Source organism: Paramisgurnus dabryanus, chromosome 2 (assembly GCF_030506205.2).
Source record: "Paramisgurnus dabryanus chromosome 2, PD_genome_1.1, whole genome shotgun sequence".
In the NCBI taxonomy this organism is placed as follows: Eukaryota; Metazoa; Chordata; class Actinopteri; order Cypriniformes; family Cobitidae; genus Paramisgurnus; species Paramisgurnus dabryanus.
In genome coordinates this window covers 28714180-28733369 of record NC_133338.1, presented here as the reverse complement: position 1 = coordinate 28733369, position 19190 = coordinate 28714180, and the positions used below count along the sequence as shown (strand labels likewise).

Sequence of the window (19190 nt, the reverse complement as noted above, 5' to 3'; positions counted from 1 at the left end):
CATGCCATCATATTGCTTAGTTGATCTGTCGCGTGTGCAGTTCAGACATTCACGTAACCCTGCTGAGAAAGTTTTTATGAAGGCAGATAAAGGTGAGTGGTCGCGCAACACTCTGGACGTTCCGTGCCTGAGCCCGAGTCAACTGCGCCCGAGCCCACCAAGGTGAAAATTATTAATCCTTTTTTTGTTTAACTTTCTCAATAACACTTGAATCAAAAAATGATTGATTGATTACTAATAAGTAAATTATTAAGAATTAATATATTTGTAGAATAAAGGCTGTTGCGCTTCTTTCCTATTTTGACACAAATTACGATTACACTGAAATTTCATTACATAGGGGGCGAACTCCAACTGCAATCCAATGGAAAGGTGGTTTAGCCTTTATATCTTTAAAATTAAAAAAAAAGAAAAAGATTTTAGTCATTAGGAGAAGGCTGGCTGTATGTTGTGAATACTACACATGCAACAATTTATGAAAGCTAAACAGTTATAAACAAAAGAAACGCAATACAAAAATACATGTGTTGATTATTTAAACTTGGACTTATTTTGTGCAAGGTTCATAGTTAAACTATTAACATTTTGGCTCTTGCAATGTTAAACTGCAACTGTTTAAAAAAAAAAATTTAATTTTCAAAATTTTAATTAACAAAAACACCTTGGGGCGGTTTCCCGGACAGGGATTAGACTAGTCCTAACTTTAAATAAATCTAAGAGCTGTCCAAACTGAAAACTACTTGCACTGACATATCTTAAAATACATCAGTACCCTTTGTTTTGCCTCAAAATGCACACAAGTAATGTTTTTAGTGAGGCATATTTTTTATATTTCCTAATTAAAGTGAGACCCAGTCCTGGCTTAAGCTAATCCCTGTCCGGGAAACCACCTCCTTAAGTTATAACATATATAAAGGGTTAAAGTAAAAAATATAAAAATAGGGGTAAAAGTTTGGCCCACATCATATTTATATTTTTAAAATCTGGCCCTTGAAGAAGAGTAGTTAAATGGCCCCTGCCCTAAGCTGTGCCTGAAAAAGCTCCCATTCTGGATGTTTGTATTCTCTATATATGCTTATTTTATACAGTATAACAAGTTTATTTAAGCCCACACTTACATCCTCTGACTCAAAGACGTGGCAGATCATTTTATACTGCTTTTTGGCCTCAGGAGCCCCAGGGGTCGTTTCGATGCAGTCCTGTGAGGCGGTGCGTGGCATGCGGCGTCTCGCCATAAGAACCACAATGTTTCCAATGTCAGCGATGTACGAGATGGTGCGTAACGCATTATCCATCATGGCCTCCTACAAAAGATGAACAGAATAACCACAGTCACTTAGTATTCTGTAGCAACACCCCGTACCACATTACATTCAAGCAGCCAAGTTTACAGGTATTTTTCCATGCAATTACAACAAAAACGTTCTGTAAGAAATGTAGAGTTCAAAAGACTGGATTATTTTATATATGCATTTTTTTTATGTCCGAGAGCTTCTCTATTTATTTATTTTTTGTTTGGAAAATGACCTCTACAGTTCTTTGAAATATTTCCTTTATAGTACATGTAGGAGAAAGAATCTCATATGTGTTTGGAATGACATGAGGCTGAGTGAAAAAATGACTTGCTTGAAGGCCATTTTCTTTAACATTGAAGTTTTTCAGCATTCTTTTATTTTTTCCCTGATGCAACCAGGGGGGGGTTAAGCATCGAACTGTCAAGGGCACAATAGCTTTCAAAAACTCACTCAACATTCATGAATCTCTTCTTTAAGTGGTCATCATAGATCTGTAATCAGCAATTTACCACCACCCTATAGCTTTCTATAGGTAAGATGACCTTGAAATATCATTGTCTATAAGTATGAATATTAAAAATGTCTTTATTATTCAATGCAAAGAATATTCGAGTTTGAAAAATACATGTACATGTTCTCGTACTGTATATAAAAGATAAAACACCATAAATCCATTGAAGGAATTAATGGGTCACACATATCATCACACACATATCTCTTTTACCTTCCTCAGCAGGAGCACAGAGGAATTTCAATCTGCATTTTTATTCAGTGCACACACAGAGCAAAAAAACTATGTGCTGCATATTTCCATTTAATGCTGCTCTTTTTAAATTATAGGGCCCAATGTAATGATGTGTGTTTACTTCAAAGACGGTGTAACACATTGTGAAGCACATGCTATTACTGCTACTATCATTCATTGAAAATATCTCATCTTTTCCATTTTATGCACATATTTTATGTCTGACAAGGAGACCCAGGACTGAAAAACAGCTAATCAGTGTCACTAATAATAACTCAATTTACATCTCCTGAAGGACAAAATTGCTTGAGGGAGCAAAAAAACAGTGTAAAGAACATAACATTATAATCAAAGCTGTGTTTTAAGCTTTGTATCTGTAAATTAAAAGCTCCATAGTTGCTTTGCTGTTGTTTTAACACTCAACTTGTATGTTGTTATCCGTCAGCTATACTGTGCAAAAGTCTTAGGGTACCACCACCAGACTTGTTGTTTTAGAAGTTTTAATGTCCATCCATATTTATTTTTCAATCTATTTTATGAAGATACAAACAGAAACTACAGGAAATATGTACAAAAAATATATATTTTTAGGACTAAATGTCGGTTTTAGGCATCGTCTGTGTTTAGTGTGATCTCTCTTGACACATCTTGAGCGTTTTTCAGCATATATTACATTTAATATTGTTTTTTTGTAATAAAGGTTTACACTATTTTAAACTGAGTTCATTTGTAATACTGATTTTCAAAATGATCTACCAGTGAAACAACAGGCGGTTTTTAAGCTAGAGGGCTCTATGTTAACGATCTAAGCGCATTGCCTAAAGCGCACAGCGCAACGTCTAAATGGGCATGTCCGACCGACTTATTTAACGACGGGAAAAATGGTTTGTGCACCGAGCGCATGGTCGAAAAGGGTTGGTCCTTTTTTTATGAGTAATGGGAGTATTTTTGGCGTAACGTGCAATAAACCAATGAGAGTCTCAGCTCTCATCCCCTTTAAAAGCCAGTTGTGCTGGCGGTATGTCTAATCCCTATTTAGATAACAGACTTTGTAAACCGAAAAACTAAGCGGAGGAAGAAGATCCCCAGTTTAGGATTAATGTTAAATAATTGTGTTGTTTTTCACGTGTATTGAAATTTCTATTTTTTTATTAAAACCTTTAAAACCCATTTTCTTTTAGTCATGGTAGTAAAAAGCAGGCTTGTAATTGCTTTAAATGTATGGCTATCCAATATCATCAAAAAATTATTTACAAGTATGTAAGAAAAGGTTTGTACTCTAAAAATACTTTATATGTAACAAACAGGAGAAAAATAATTTACAAACGGCTCTCTGCACGTTTCAGCACTTGGACAGCGTCAGTTTTTTTAAGCATAACTTAAAAAAAATTCTTATCTCTCACCATATCCACAGGTACAGATTCATCATATACAATAAATCTGTGAGGTAGCATTTAAAAAAAACATTTAAAAACAGATGCATTTGTTTAAAGCAAAGCATTTTTTTTTTACCAGGCTACAGGTGAAACAGCTCTTTGCGCCAACATCTCATAATTAGTCCTCATTTATGTCCAAGAGACTCAATAATAATCTTTTACATTCAATCCTTTAATCTTTCATATTTAAAAGTGTTTTTGTGCTGCTGCCATTCATGCATGTGATAAGCAAACCCGCGTTGTCGTCCCGTTTGTCCCGTTTATAGGCGCATACTACTAATGCGCTCTTTAAATAACAAAAAAACATATTGCGCCATTGACTTTAGACCAGGTTTTTGTTGGTGAATGGCGTAGTCTATTTTAGTTGCCTCAAAATAGCAATGCGACTGAACACACCTCGTTTTCAGACCAGAACGCCCATGAGCGCAAAAGGGGGCGCAAATGCATTTGCTATTTAAACAACATGGCGCTAAACGTTAAAATGATAATTGCGCAGGGTGGAAACTAGCAAAAGACACTTGCGTCGCGCATTGCGCCGGGTGTAAGATAGAGCCCAGACTCTTTAATTACGTTAAAAGTCTAAAATACATAAAAAAATCTAAAATATCTTCATAAACCTATAAAACAAAGTTTATATTGAGTCTGTATTTAAGGGAATGTTTATGAACTGAATCTTACTGCCGAAGTTTTATACGTAGGGTCCTAAGAATGTTTAAAGAATACCAATACAATACTGCCTTGCAAGCACTGTAATGAATCTTTAACTACCAGCCAATAGAAACTCAGTCCCACTCCACACTATGAGATGTGACATGCAGTGCGAGGACAGACACTGCACTGCAGCACATAACAAACTGTTTGTGCCAGCCTGCCCACTCACTGCTGTTCAGTTAAAACCCATATATACACAATCACAGCCATTTTACTCCGTACCAGGACATTAAATGAACCAATAAGCATTGCCCAGCACATAGTGCTCCCCTCCTTATGCTTACAACAACACTGGCAGTGTTGATTGTACAGAATGTGTCAGCTGAATACTGAACAAAGCTGTACCGTTACTAACAACTGTTAACATGACACACATCCCATACTGTAAATGCACACTCTGTGTTTTACGTCTCTATGCAACAAGTAAATCACAATCACAAATAAATTACAGTAAATCACAAATAATGACTTAAGATGGGTTAAACAATCAGAGTTTTTTGTGTAACATTTAGTTCTTTAGTTCACTTCAATATAGTTCAATTTAATAATAATTATACTTAATCAACTTTATTTTTTGGTTCTTTCAAATTTTATTACAATGCCTACAGCGGCAGAGTCAGTCGAATGTTCAAACTCACCTGGGTGTCTGCATTCAGCACTTTGATCCTTTGGGTTGAGATGAAAAGATCCACCTCAGTCAAAGTCTGAGCATCTCCCTCTGGGCTCTGCAGACAAAAAGAGCAAAAATATGAAATACTGCCCACTGTTTGATCAAGAGGCCACCAATGCACCCATGCAATAACTCACAATGACCAAAGAGAGGACCAAACGGCACAACCTTTCAAACCCCAAATGAAAGCACTCTGAATACTTATTCATAAATCATGCACTAGTATAATGGTCATGCTTATTAATAATAACCAAATTGTAAAAAAATTGCTAAGGTGGAAAGAGCATATTCATTTAGAATGTCAAACAGCATTGATTATAAGTTAATATAGTTCAAATTCAATTACTGTCGGTCAATTGCATCTCACGATGAAAAGCTTAAACTGGAAAAAAGCACCAATATATGTGCAGCAGGTCACAGTGACCTCCTGCATCTAATGATGGGTGATTCAAAGCCCATGGCCGAGGAACACAGTGAGGTTATTGGGCCGACAGACAGAGAATAATCATCAGGTATCCAGCCTCCTGTGATAAACAGAAGTCATGCAGAGGTCTCAAAAGATGAAATGATTGACACAGAGTGGCAGAGAGAAACATTTGGTGCAGTGAGATGGAGCACAATGTGGCCTGAGATGACAGACAGGGAGGTAAAATAACAGAATGGCAACATTCAACCAGCTGTCAGACTCAGTTTCAAAGTGCCAAGCATTTACTTGTCAGCTCAAATTCCTGCTTTAGTTTCCTGCAATCCAGGCTATTTATTGAGGAATGGTTTTACACATAAGTTAGATTTCTTTACAGGGTTATTAGTGAAGTTGATGTGAAAAATAGGCCTATTGAGTCCTTATATTTGCCCGTAAAAGGCTGGCATGCCAATAGGGTCACTGTGATTTGGTGTTTTTGGATAAACATTGTTTTGGTCCTGGAACAAAACTGTGATCAAAGAAATACAATCCCTTATCCAAAACCATAGCCCACCCCTAAAATCAGATGCAAATGACTGGTTAAACTGGCTAACCTTATCCCAAAATCTGATTGATTAATCAAAATGATGCAGGGATGTTGATCCAGGAACACAACCAACTTGGGGATCTCGTTAATCATGCCAACAGTTAATGGCACTTCCTCCTGGACACTTTCAAGGAGACTTTGCCTGGCATCATAAGTGAGACAGCAGGTCCTCACAGATCACTTATGAAAGGTACACGAATGATGAGAACACATAGATGGAGCGGATAGTAAAAACGGCATTTTCTTCTCTATCTGTATTTTTTATATTTTTACACACCGCCTTTTTCTTGATTTTGGCTGCCTTCTGTACCCTCTGGGAGGCGTTCGGGACAGTACACGGGTCGTCACACACGGGAGCAGCAAAAAAGGCATGAAGGTAAAAATAAATAAATACAATTAAATCAGGCAAAAACAACCAAACACAAGGCCTGCATGCCGTTTGTGGCATGTGTGGTCTATACACGAACACAAACGAACCCAAAATGCAACCCAAAATTCCACATATACAGCAAATCATATGACATGCAAATGTGAGTTTAGTTACAGAAATAAGGAAATCAAAATTCAGAAGGCTAATGTTTTGAGCAATCAAATTTTGCAAAGGGGTAAGACAGAGATGAAAAACATCTATGTCTGTACCCAAATAGGTATTTTAAACACCAGAGTAGTCAATCTTTACTGTACAGTAAAACATCAAAATGTAACAGCTGTGTGGTTCATTCATCATTGACACTAAAGCAAAGCAATAACTTAACATGATTAGTCCAGCCAAAAAAGAAAATGAAAATTCTGTCATTATTTATTTAGCCTCATGTCAATCCAAACCTTATTTTCCTCATTCAATTTTTACTTATATGGTTTGGATCAGAACAACGATTTTGGGTAAACTGTGTTCTTAAGATGCATTGTTTACACATGTGTTCATTCACTGTCAGAAGCTCACTATAAAAGCAAAATAACACATTCTCACTTTATCATCCTGGCATATTGTGGCCTCAGAGAGAACAACAGCTGTCAGATTGAACATGATTGAAAACTATGCAATGCTTTCTGCTCTACTACCTATTCAATATATACATACATTATATACTGCACACGACTGAAATGGTACAGAATCAACAAACAAACAATACATAAACTAAAAAACTGTCATGAAATATCTCCATCTTCTGTATGCTAAACACTCATTATATCTCATTACAGTTTTATGAGTTGTATAGTGCTGTTTCGTAAGTTTAAGTGTGAGGAACATACAGTAAAAACACTGTATTCTGACCACATTCAGTTTTCAATTAAACACGGTTTCACCTGACTGAAGGTACGATTCTTTCAAACTTTTGTCACCTTGACTCTTTTTGGATAAACACTATGACAATTCCTTTACTGTCATATTCATCTTCCAGCTCATCACTGGACTGACTAGTTCCAACAGAGAGAGGAGGAGATTAATCAACAGCGTGAGACAGTGTATGTGTGTGTGTGTGTGTGTGTGTGTGTGTATGTGTGTGTGTGTGTGTGTGTGTGTGTGTGTGTGTGTGTGAGAGAGAGAGAGAGAGTGAGAGAGAGAGAGAGAGAGAGAAAGAGAGAGACAGTAGAGTAGAGTATAAGCATGAAAGGAAAAATGAGAGCGTAAAAGTGTGGGCGATGAGAGTTGCATAAATACTGCATCAGTCTAGATTCTGGAGGCTACAGGGATACACTTCAATAAAACATTAGGTTTTTTTAGACTTTCCCTGCCTAACACTGAAACACCCAACATCTTGTATTCTTTCCCAGCGTACAAAAGAAATCATGTGCAATTATGTTGCCATATGAACCGCTGTTATTATTCAGAGCAGAGTTGGGAAGAATTGAAGAATGAGCTCCAATGAGTTTGGATTTGTTTTGGAATTGAATTGGCCACACCCCACATTAATTGTAATGAGATGAAGAAGAATTTAGTCAGTTTTACATTATTAATGTAAAAAGTACAGTAATAATTCAGATTACTCACAAAATGATTACTTAAACATTTTTTTCTTTGTCAAGTTTAATGCTATCACAAAAGTTGACTTGTGAGGTGCCATGTGTCAATTTTAGAAGTTTCTATTGAAATACATGCAATATAATATATTGCGTCTAAAACTGCCTACTTCAATACTATATAGTTGGCAAAAAGCAGTCGGCAGGAAACATGTCAGAATTCATAGTATTCCAAAAAATGCACAATAAATCGCACGGGATTGTCACGCGCATCCCATCATTAAAGTTACTTGATTGATAGTAAATCGGCATCAGCTGCTTTCAGATGGAGCGACATTTACTACACAGAGCCGTAGTTCAGGACGTACTACATCCCCCATGTATATGCATCACGTGACATACATTATCATCACGTCATGTCATACCAGCGCAAATACAGCCGCAGAGGGCGCTCTCGTGCAGAAACTCTATATGCGCTACACTGTCAGAAATAGGGGTACAGTAGGGGTCCATTTCTGTCCCCCAAGGTACAATCTACATAAAAGTACCCCAAAGGGCCCATTATTGGACCTCAAAGTACATGTATGTACCTTTTTGAGGGTCAAAAAGGTACATATTTGTTCCCAAGCATTAAAAGGTACATTTTTGTACCATTTCTTTTAAAGGATAAGGTACAATGCTAAAAGATACAGCCTCTTGCCATTTTTTTATTTGTTGTTCTAGACAACTGCTGTAAATCTGGTCAATAAAGTAAGTAACCATTGTGTCAATTTTGTTTCCTTCAGTTGGGCACATGGGTCTTGAAGTAGTGTTAGTTTTCTTCTGTTCATTGACAATGTGTTTAATTTAAAATTTTATTTGAAATTTTAATGAAAAAAAGTTAATTTCAATTCATAAAAACTGTGCTGTGAACTCAAAAACTGCAATTGATTAACCATTACTTACAAACTAAATAAATACTGAATAACTAAATCCCTCACACACAATGAAAAAAAAACGCGCTTTTATTTTGACACGCGCCCATCCCCCCACATCTCACGGTCTGACTGGAGTCGAGTTTCACAGAGCAACGCAACAGGAGGATGACACAACAGTTATAAGAGCATTAACAGGTAAACACTGGAAAATCCTTCCTTCATCACCTTTAAAGCATTTTTAAACTTTAAAAATGTGTTGTTTGTCGTGACTCTTCATTTTAATACTGATTCGGTTACGGTAATTTGTGTAAAGTTGTATACGACGTGACAACGCGACATTGACACAGCACTATTGCCTCATTTTAATAGACTCATTTTAATGAGCTGGTTAATGTTCATTAAGTACACCACAGTTCTGTAAGTGGAGAAATAATTCATATTTGTGTGTTTTTCTCTCAGTAAGGACTAACATTAACTGACTGTCTGTCCTCAACCAAAGTCATTCAAGACCTGTAAAAGGTAACATTACCACATTTATTAATGTATTTTTATGTTGTTTGAGTACACCATAGTTCTGTAAGTGAAAAATAATCCATATTTATGTGTGTTTTCTCACCGTTTAGCACAAACGTTTCCCGCGCAAGTTTGAATCTCTCTCAGTCAGGGGAGATTGACTGACTGACTGACTGACTGACTGTCTACACGCCACCAAACAGTAATTTATACAGAAACCTTTTAAAGGTAACTTTACCACATTTATTCATTAATTTATTATGTTGTGTGAGTACACCACATTTCTGTAAGTGGAAAATTAATTTATATTTGTGTGTTTTTTCTCAGTTTAGCACAAAAGTTTCCAGCACAAGTTTGGATCTTTACCATTGAGGGTGGCTGACTGTTCTCGACCAACCATCATTTACACGCAAAAACTTTAAAGGTACCACATTTATTTATGTTGTGAGTATACCATAGTTCTGTCATTGGAAAATTTATTCATATTTTTGTGTTTTCTCACAGATAAGTATGAACGTGCCCAGAGCAGTTTTCGATCTTTACCATTAAGGAGGCTGACTGACTATCCTCTACCACCCGTCATTAACACAACAAAAACTAAAGAAATGTTACTCCATATGGACCTATTCATTTACTCATTATGCTGTGAGTACACCACAGTTTTATCAGTGAAAAAATTTATATTTGTGTGTTTTCTCACTGCTTGGCAAGGACAGATGTGGCCCTGTTAAAAATGTTTAAATGTTGTTTGGTTAAGGAACAGCACACTGATTTTGTTTTAAAATATTCCTGTTTGGACAGTCTGTTAAAGTCAAAGGAATACTTGATATATTTCTAAGTAAAGTGTAAATGAAAAAATTAGTTTTTAATGTTGTGACTGAACACAATGTTGTGAATGATTTGGACTGAACAGCACACTTCTGTTTTATATCTGAACCTTTTGTAAAATAAATGATTGTTCATTAAACTCACTGTGTATTTTATCTTTTCTGTTATCATTTTTTTTATACTAATGTTTAAAATTTACCTTTACTCTAAACAATTGGCTAAACCAACACAAATACACTGAGTCATATGCACTTATAATTTAAAGTTTACAATATTTAGATTGAGATATATGTATAAGTTTTAAAACCATGAGTGTACCCTGTCAAAGCCATTTTTGTACCCTTTTTGAAGGGTCCATATTTGTACTGTTAAATAAAGGTACAAAATTGTCACTAGAGGTACAAAACTGGTCCCTTAAGGTACAAATCACAAGGGTACAATTTTGTACCCTCTGCCAAGGGTACAAAAACTGTACCCTTGAGGGTACAGCCCCAGTGACAAGCCATTGTACCCCTAAAGGTACAATTATGTACTTTCTTTTCTGAGAGTGTACAGACGAAGAACCATTTACACACGCAGCTCCAGAAAATGGCTTAATCATAAATTTATATTGCTGTTTTTCAAACATTTTCAGGTATTTTCATGATAATAAAGAATATGTATAATGATTACGTTAGATGAGTGTTGCTTTTTCAATATTATAAACAACTCAAACTAACAGTGATTTCAGATCCATAAGGACTTACTGATCAAAAGCTGTAGTACATGAAATAGCTGTGAATAATATCGGCTGTGCGATTAAGAATAGTTATCGGCAACTACTATTTGTGTATATTGGTATTTATCGGTGCACCCCATACTATACAGTATGTGGTTTTGGACGCAGCCTATGTTTTCAGTGGTGTAAAATGACCGTACATAATAAACCGTTATGTTTTTTTACCTTAGAATGAGCCATTTCTATCTACATACACCGCGGGTCCCCTTACATGAAAGTCACCCTGATATTCCATTTCACTTTGAAATACATTACAACAAAGAAGTTAATCACAACTTCCTGTTCACTGGGACTTTCAATTTAAATTACTTGTTTACTATCTCAAATTAAAGTCAAACTCATACAAAGAAAATTCTCAATTCAGGTTTGAATGTGCACAAGCCATAGACATAGGAGACAGACAGAGGTATGGCCAGTGTGTTGATTCTTTGAAAGAGCGAGGAGAGAAACACCGTCCTCAGGCTCTGGAATGACATACTGCTCACTCAACTGTGGAAAGACACATTATCATCTGCAGAGAGCAGGAGCAGCTGTGTGTGAGTGCATGTGTGTCTGAGGGAGATACAGAAAGCAGAAAAGAAAAAAAAAGAGCAAAGAGGATTGTGCGATCTATCTCAACTTTTGAGAACCTAGCCACATAATAATACCAGAGATAGACGAGTGAGAAAGAAAGAGGTTGTTTGTTGCCATGGTTTCTTTTTGAATGATTTTTAATGGATGTCAGACGAGAGAGGCAATTGGTTTGGTCCTGAGTAAAGAAAAGTGAATGTGGTCTGAGGACAATGAAAGCTGGAGGAACACTGAGACACGCCCAGGAACAAGAGGTTCTGTACACTTACAAAAACAACAACAATAAGGTGGTCCTTATTTTTCAACTTTTAAAGGTTCATGCTCTCACCACACAAATATGTTTGAATAAATAAATTGGGCAATTTTTTTTCAATATTAATAAATATTTTGAGGTTGCTCAAGACCTTTGAAGTTTAACACATTCACGTATTATGTGATACTTTGTGCTAGCATGTATAATTGCTTAATAATATATACTTATGGCAACAATGGACTTATTTGACCATGCTTCATGCAATTGAAACTCCTGTTTTAGTTGTGATATGTCTTTCAAAGCAAGAAAGCTTCAATGTGAATGGAGCACAATATACAATATACACTGAGACAATGGCTGAATCATCACGAAGCAAGTCCGCTATATGGTTACTCGGATCAGAAGAGACTGAAATAACTGGAACAAAGTTACCCTCCAAGAAGCAAGTTTTATGTGTGTTGTGCATTTTTAAATAGTACAGTTTTTGCAAAAATATGTGATTTCGGAAATATTCAGAGGCTTTGAGCAACCTCTAGATAGTGTAGGAACAATTCAAAATTTTACACAGTGTGTTTATATTGATATCCTAACACATTTAGGGGGTGAGAGTTGAACATTTCAAAACAAAAATTTGACCCATATAGGACCACCTATACAAAAATGAAAGAATGTTTTCTGGGGTCGTAAACCTATAAATAATCTGTACTATAATGATGTTTTATAGTATAATGATGTCAAAAAATCTAGGAAAATTATTAACTGTGTGTTTAAAAATTATGTCTATATTAGACTGCCACAGGAGAGTTAGCTTTTCTGATGAACCATAGTCCTGTGATTTAAAATCCCTGCCATACTGTAGGTATGTGTTTCTAAATGTGGAGCAGCTTAGTGGGCCACTGTGGAGCACCTCATGCAAAATTAAAAACCAGATGTTGACCAGGAGAACTGCAATAAAATATCAATGAGGTTCCAACGTGATAACTGTCTCTTCTTAAAGGAATATTCCACTTACATAAAACAAAAAATCCTGATAATTTGCTCACCCCCATGTCATCCAGTACAGGTATGTTGACGTCTCTCTTTGTTCAGTCGAGAAGAAATACATTTTTTTGAAGAAAACATTCCAGGATTTATTTAAGACTTTATTGGACCCCAACAGTTCACAGTTTCAATACAATTTAAAATTGCAGTTTCAGCACAGCTTCAAATGACACTAAACGATCCCAACCGAGGCATAAGGGTCTTATCTAGCGAAACGATTGTCATTTTCAGCAAGAACCATAAAAAATATGCACCTTTAAACCACAACTTCTCATCTTGCACTAGCCGTGTGATGTGCTAGCGGGCCCTTACATATTGCATAATCACGTCGAAAGGTCACGCTAGACGTATGCGAAACCACCTCTCCGGTGTATGAGGAATGATACTAATTAATGTCTATATGTCAGTTTATTGTTTAAAATGGTCCGCAAATGTGTGTTTCACATATGTAACACGCAGGGGCATCATGCAACATTTTTTTAAGCACAGTGTGCACAGCTCACAGAAATTTGTGCATAAACAGACATCAAACGAAATATTATAAAGCTTTCAGTCTTTTCCATGGCACTTACATTTTTAACAATCTGAACACCCCTGCTTTCAAGCAAAACCCTCCAAAATAAAAGTGTTGACTAACTTTCATATCAAATACTATTCAATCGGAATAATGACATATTGGTATCATACAGTATTTACATCTGAAACTGCATGTTTTAATTATTTAAGTTTTAAGATTTAATTGTCATTAATGGATTTTGCACAACAACCGCATTGTCCTATAAAATTAATGTAATTTTAAATCCATAAAGTATATAAACAACGAAAATGACATAAGCTATAGCCACATGATTGATTTTAATGTTCAATAATGATTTAAAAAAAAATTTGTAGATAAAATTATTAGAGGAACGCATTATTGCATTACATTTTACCTCATATGTGAGCATGTGTGCTTCCGCGCCCCCGTGAACTCTGGCGAACTTTGGCGTTATACCAAGATGAATCTAGGAATCTACTAATAAAACGTTAAGACTGTCATATTTTAAACCATAAATTTTCTACACAGAGGATGTTAACTGCACATTACCGTACTGGGGTTTGGAAATTTTGTGAGCGTTTCTTACACGTTTTAATTCCTCAGATAGCAAAATGCAGCAGCAACAGCAAAGAGGCAGTGAGTGCTCTCAGACGCTGATGACGTCTGCCGCTGCGCTGACTGCAGCGCCTGCAGCCAGAATAAAGGAATGTAACACAATCAAAACGGCGAAAATCTCAGAAAAGTGACAAGGATGCAGCACAGAATTGATAATATTGTGCATATTAAACAGATTAAAAGTCAAATAACAGATTAATGGATGCTTCTTTGATTTTGAGGTAGCATGCAAAATCCATTTGCCTCAAAAAATCAAGGGGGCACGTTCCCCCCCTCAGTTTGAATGGACATGACGCCTCTGGTAACACGTGACCTTTCGACGTGATTACGCAATTTCATTGAAACTGTGATCTGTTGAGGTCCAATAAAGTATTACATTGAGAAAAATCCTGGAATGTTTTCCAGGATTTTTCAATTTCTTCTCGACTGAACAAATAAAGACATAAACATCTTGGATGACATAGGGGCGAGTAAATCATAAGGATTTTTGTTTTATGAAAGTGGAATATTCCTTTAAAGTAGCATACAATACAAGAGAAAATGTGATTAGGAGAAAAAGACTACTGCTTTAAACCACAGACATTATAGTGTGGATGTAATTGTGACACTGTCTGTAAAATCCAGGCTAAAGTCTTACAATCTAATTATGAGATTTCAATCTTTGACATGGTCTTGCTCAGACAATATTAAAGATATCAAGGTAATATTTTCACATAATGTTTTTTAGATTTTGTAAGATGATTTTGTGTAGAAACATAAAATCACAAAATGACTTTAGCTGGGTTTCACAGATTGGGTCACAATTTAATAACATGCTTCAAAACCTCTTCACACAAGGCCATTGTATATTTTTCTCAAGACTTGATGAGTCACTCATAACCAAATAGTGAAGCCATGGTACAACCATGCTTTACAGACATGTACAGTACGATGATAATGTCATGGTTGTTTGGTCACACACCTTAACAGTTGCTTGACATTTTTTATCATACAAGATACATTCTCAACATTGCTCCTGTATTCAGTTGCACTACTCTGAAACAGCTTCTTTCCTAAAAAACTTTCTATCATGCATAGCCATGAGGGGAGCCAGGTGGTCTGAAACTGATTGAGACTCATGTTGCACAGCATACTTTGATTAGGACAGCATCTTCTGACACGGTTAATGTGTGTTTCCACTGCTAAGAACATCCAGTAAAACACAAAGCATCTAAACACATTACAGCACACAATGCCTGTTTGATTTCTATGCACTGTTTAAATTCTCCCCATTGGAGTGCTAACTTAGCCTGGTTAGCCAGACCTACATCAAGATGTAAGGTCTGGCAACTCTTCACACAAACGGCTCAATGCAAGGGGCGGGATATAAGGTTGTCCCTCAAAATGCCTCTGCACGCAATAGGATAGCGCTATGAACAAACAGAGCAACGAAGAAGGTGACGTAGTTACCGTAACCAGTCGGCAAAACTCCAAACACATCTTTCTTGCTTAAAACGGACTTCAGTAGGGTTATTTGCTCTTCTCTCAAAGAAAAACATAAGTCTAAAGTCGCGGCCAAAGCCGCTTCAAAAGAAAGCTGTTCGCCAGCAGCAGCAGCCATTCGTTGCAGCTCTGTCGTCATCATGTTAAGCCCGCCCCACAGACGCTACACACGATGTGATTGGCCTGACCAAATTTTGGTTTTTGGAGCTGTTAAGTGTATTGTGAGTGCCTAGACTAAACCCTGGCAGCAAATATATTTTGCGGCCGCTAGGGTGCGTCTAGATTTCTAGGCTAGTGCTAACTACGACCTATTCTTAACAGCAAAATGAACAGATGTGAGTACATTTTATTACATTTACAGTACATTTATCCTGGGAATCTAGAAATCCCTTTCTGCAATAAAAAAGGCTTCAGACTTAAATAAAATGCTAATGCAATGAAAGTACGATGTCATTAGAATATTACTGTGCACAGAGCGTTTAACCCCATTTTTACTTAACCCCATATAGGGGGCCTCATGCCTCATGTTTGGTTGCACCACATGCTCTTTTCTAACACAATAAGTTCACTATAAATGTTTGACGTACAGTAACATGGCAACACAGGGGCTTTCGCTACCAATTAGGAAGAAGAGGGATTACACTCCTAGACCACAGAACAATAATCCCATAACTACTGATTAGTCAACAAGTCCTGGGGTGTAAACAAACAAATCTCATTTGATCTAATTTTCCACAGAGAAATCTGCAATACCATCATCTCAGTGCTCGAAAACCACAATAAAATAACATGACAAATGGAAATACAGGGGGTTGTGTACCTTGACCCGGCTCACGGCCTCCTGAGCTTGCATCATCCTGATGTTTTTAGACGGGTTCCTCTCTGACAGCAGCTGTGTGGAGCCCAGGTAGTTGGCAGCAAAGATAATCCCATCAATGAGGTCTTCCGGCTCGCAGGGACCCGGCACTGTTTGTGAGCAAGCGTTAATAATTCATTATTAAAGCTATTTGTTGTGTCGCCCCCTTCTCTGTAGAGCCTTACAACGACTGATAAGTTATATGAGGGCGAGCTTATCAGGAAAATATGTATGTGGGGATGTTGTGTGCATGTTCTCTGTTCGAACCCGTTATGAAAGCTGATAATTTTTTTCCGGATGCAGGTCTGAAAAGCAAGAGTGAATGTGGCAGCATGAGGAAAAGCGGAGTATTCTGCTTGTGTGAAATGGAAATGTGGACATCATGACACCCGCCAAGGGACACATTATGCTCCCATCCTCCAGGCATGAAGTTTTAACTTGACAGCATTCTATCATTGTTTAACAGAAACTAGAATCTGATTCCTACAAAGCCAAGGCTGCACATCAGCTCCCACACTGCTCTAAACCTACAGACTTAAACTAAAAATAACTTGCTAGAGGTCAATCAATTGTCCTGGTTTTAAAACTCTTTTTATACATGTACTGCAGCAGAAGTTAGGGAGTGCTTCTCTATCGGAAGATTCTGACGCAACCACTAATGTGCTTTTATATTTGCAATAATGATCTGTTAATTGTCTCGCCAACGCCCATTAAAATCTTACAGATTCTGCCAACATTTCAAAATGTCAATCCACAGAGAAATAATAGCGGCTTTCTTCAGCGCAGCGCTCTAATCTCTTCATTCTCTGATGATTTGGCAAATTTGATTTGGTTTGAATTGATTTAATTTTGATAGACTAAAACATTTTGGGGAGATTATCAAATGCAGAGAAAATAAAGACAGGAGATGCTCACTTACCATCCACAAAGCTGGGGAATGCAGCTGTCTTCTTTGTTGGCTAAGAAACAGAAAAAACAGTTTGATATATGAAAAAAGGGTAAGATGTGCATATAGCATAATGTGCCACATGCTTATAGAGTATTTACATTTAGAAACAGGAGAAAACATATTCTTATAAGGTTTTTTTAAAATAAAACAACAATTTAGCATAAAACATCATATAAATGTAAATAATAACAGAATTTTAAAATTTTTTGGGTTAACTATTGAATTGATAAGATGTTGGTACAAAAAAATTCAGCCCACAACAATGGGACATGCAGCTTAACATTAAATTGCAGCCTGTATTTAGATGGTGTCAACAAACACATTAAAAAAGACAAGTGTGAACATGTTTTAATTGCATGTTAAATGGATAGTTAACCCAAAAATACAAATTCTGTCATCATGTCATACTCCCCCTTATTAGTCCCTCCAGAAAAACGCGATTATGCGATTGCATGATTCAACGCATAGCCATAACGCATCAGCCAAAGTCCGCATATTTTTGCAGGGGCCGCATTTTTTCAAATACGCTGCACTTTCGCAGCATAAATTGCAGATTTTCGTGCGCAAAATATGTGGGGCTTGCATGATTTCATAATCCCTGCATTTTCGTAGCAAAAATTACATATATCTTAGCAGAAAGTTGAAAAATTTTGCATTTACTTCACACAAGCGCACCCATGTACCTTGTTGCCATGGAAACGTAATGAAGTGACGTGATTATGTGGCGTGAACATCATTGATGTTTTTGCAAGTTCTCAAAGTTTTTGTCGCAATTTCATTGCATAAAATTACATAAATATCCTGCATATTCCATCGCATTTTTTAAGAAAATGTGCCGCAAGATCAAGGATTTTGCCCACAACAATCACAAAAAATCTGCGTTTTTCTTGAAGGACTGCTTTATGTTGTTCTAAACCTGTATGAGTTTTTATTTTATTTTGGTGAACACAAAAAAAGATATTTTGATAAATGATTGAATGCACACAGCTGGCGTAACCATTGACTTTCATAGTGGAAAAAACAAACAATATGGAAGTGTTGTGATAAATAAAGAAAGAATATATTTTGATAAATGATGGTAAATCACATAGTTGATGGTACCCATTGGATTCCATCGTATTTATTTTTCCTACTATGGAAGTCAATGCTTATCACTTATCAAAATATCTTATTTTGTGTTCATCAGAGAAAAGAAATTCAAACAGATTTAGAACAACATGAGGATGAAAAAAATTATAAATAATTTTTATTTTGGGGTGAACTATACCTTTAATTACATGAGGATATGAGAATGGGACATAACTGGTAAAATACAGCTTGTTTAATTAAACCTTAAGAGTCAGAACAAGCGTGTAAACCATCCTACAGCTGTGGCTCATTATATCACAATAGCACATTATATTAGTCATTGTAAAGTGTTTTTATGATGGACTGTGGTAAACATGGCAGTATCAGACAGAATACTGAACATCACTTTACAACAGAGCCATCTAAATAAAGCTGTGGTTGGGTAGAAAATTATAATGCATTTATTTAAGGAAAACACCACCGTTCTGTAATATTTTACTATGTTCTTACCTCAACTTAGATGAATTAATACATACCAATATTTTTTTCAATGCGTACACTTAATCTTTGTACAGAGCGTCGTGAATGTGTTAGCATTTATCCTAGCCCCATTCATTCCTTAGGATCCAAACAGGGATGAATGTGGCTTCTAAATTCATCCCTGTTTGGATCCTAAGGAATGAATGGGGCTAGGCTTAATGCCAACACATTCACGATGCGCTGTACAAAGATTAAATGCACGCACTGAAAAAAGATAGGTATGTATTAATTCGTCTAAATTGAGGTAAGAACATAGTAAAATATTGAAAAACAGTGGAGTTTTCCTTTAAATGCATTAAGAGAAAGTAAGGTAACACTTAAATTACATATATGCTAAAAGATGTTTGTTAACGATTATAATCTTAAAAAATGTCCTTGCAAGTGATTCATTTACATTTTTTATCTTAAAAGTG

The 19190-nt window shown here is 36.4% G+C and overlaps 1 protein-coding gene and 1 long non-coding RNA gene across 5 annotated transcripts in view; one reads left to right on the top strand and one right to left on the bottom strand.

Moving 5' to 3' along the window:
• The window catches only part of apba2b (amyloid beta (A4) precursor protein-binding, family A, member 2b), a 92691-nt gene that overhangs the window by 7663 nt on the left and 65838 nt on the right, over window positions 1–19190 (bottom strand). For 3 of the 4 annotated variants that reach the window (XM_065267656.1, XM_065267657.1, XM_065267659.1), the window contains 5 exons: window positions 17140–17179; window positions 16185–16330; window positions 6145–6180; window positions 4826–4912; window positions 1119–1304 (listed from right to left, as the gene is read on the bottom strand). In XM_065267656.1, the coding sequence (XP_065123728.1) occupies window positions 1119–1304; window positions 4826–4912; window positions 6145–6180; window positions 16185–16330; window positions 17140–17179 (495 nt within the window). The remainder of the gene's footprint in view (window positions 1–1118; window positions 1305–4825; window positions 4913–6144; window positions 6181–16184; window positions 16331–17139; window positions 17180–19190) is intronic. The other variant, XM_065267660.1, reaches the window with a different exon arrangement.
• Window positions 6238–10652, top strand: LOC135749274 (uncharacterized). The gene is made up of 5 exons (XR_010532330.2): window positions 6238–8941; window positions 9206–9265; window positions 9370–9487; window positions 9587–9683; window positions 9764–10652. It is a non-coding gene; the product is annotated as an uncharacterized lncRNA (long non-coding RNA).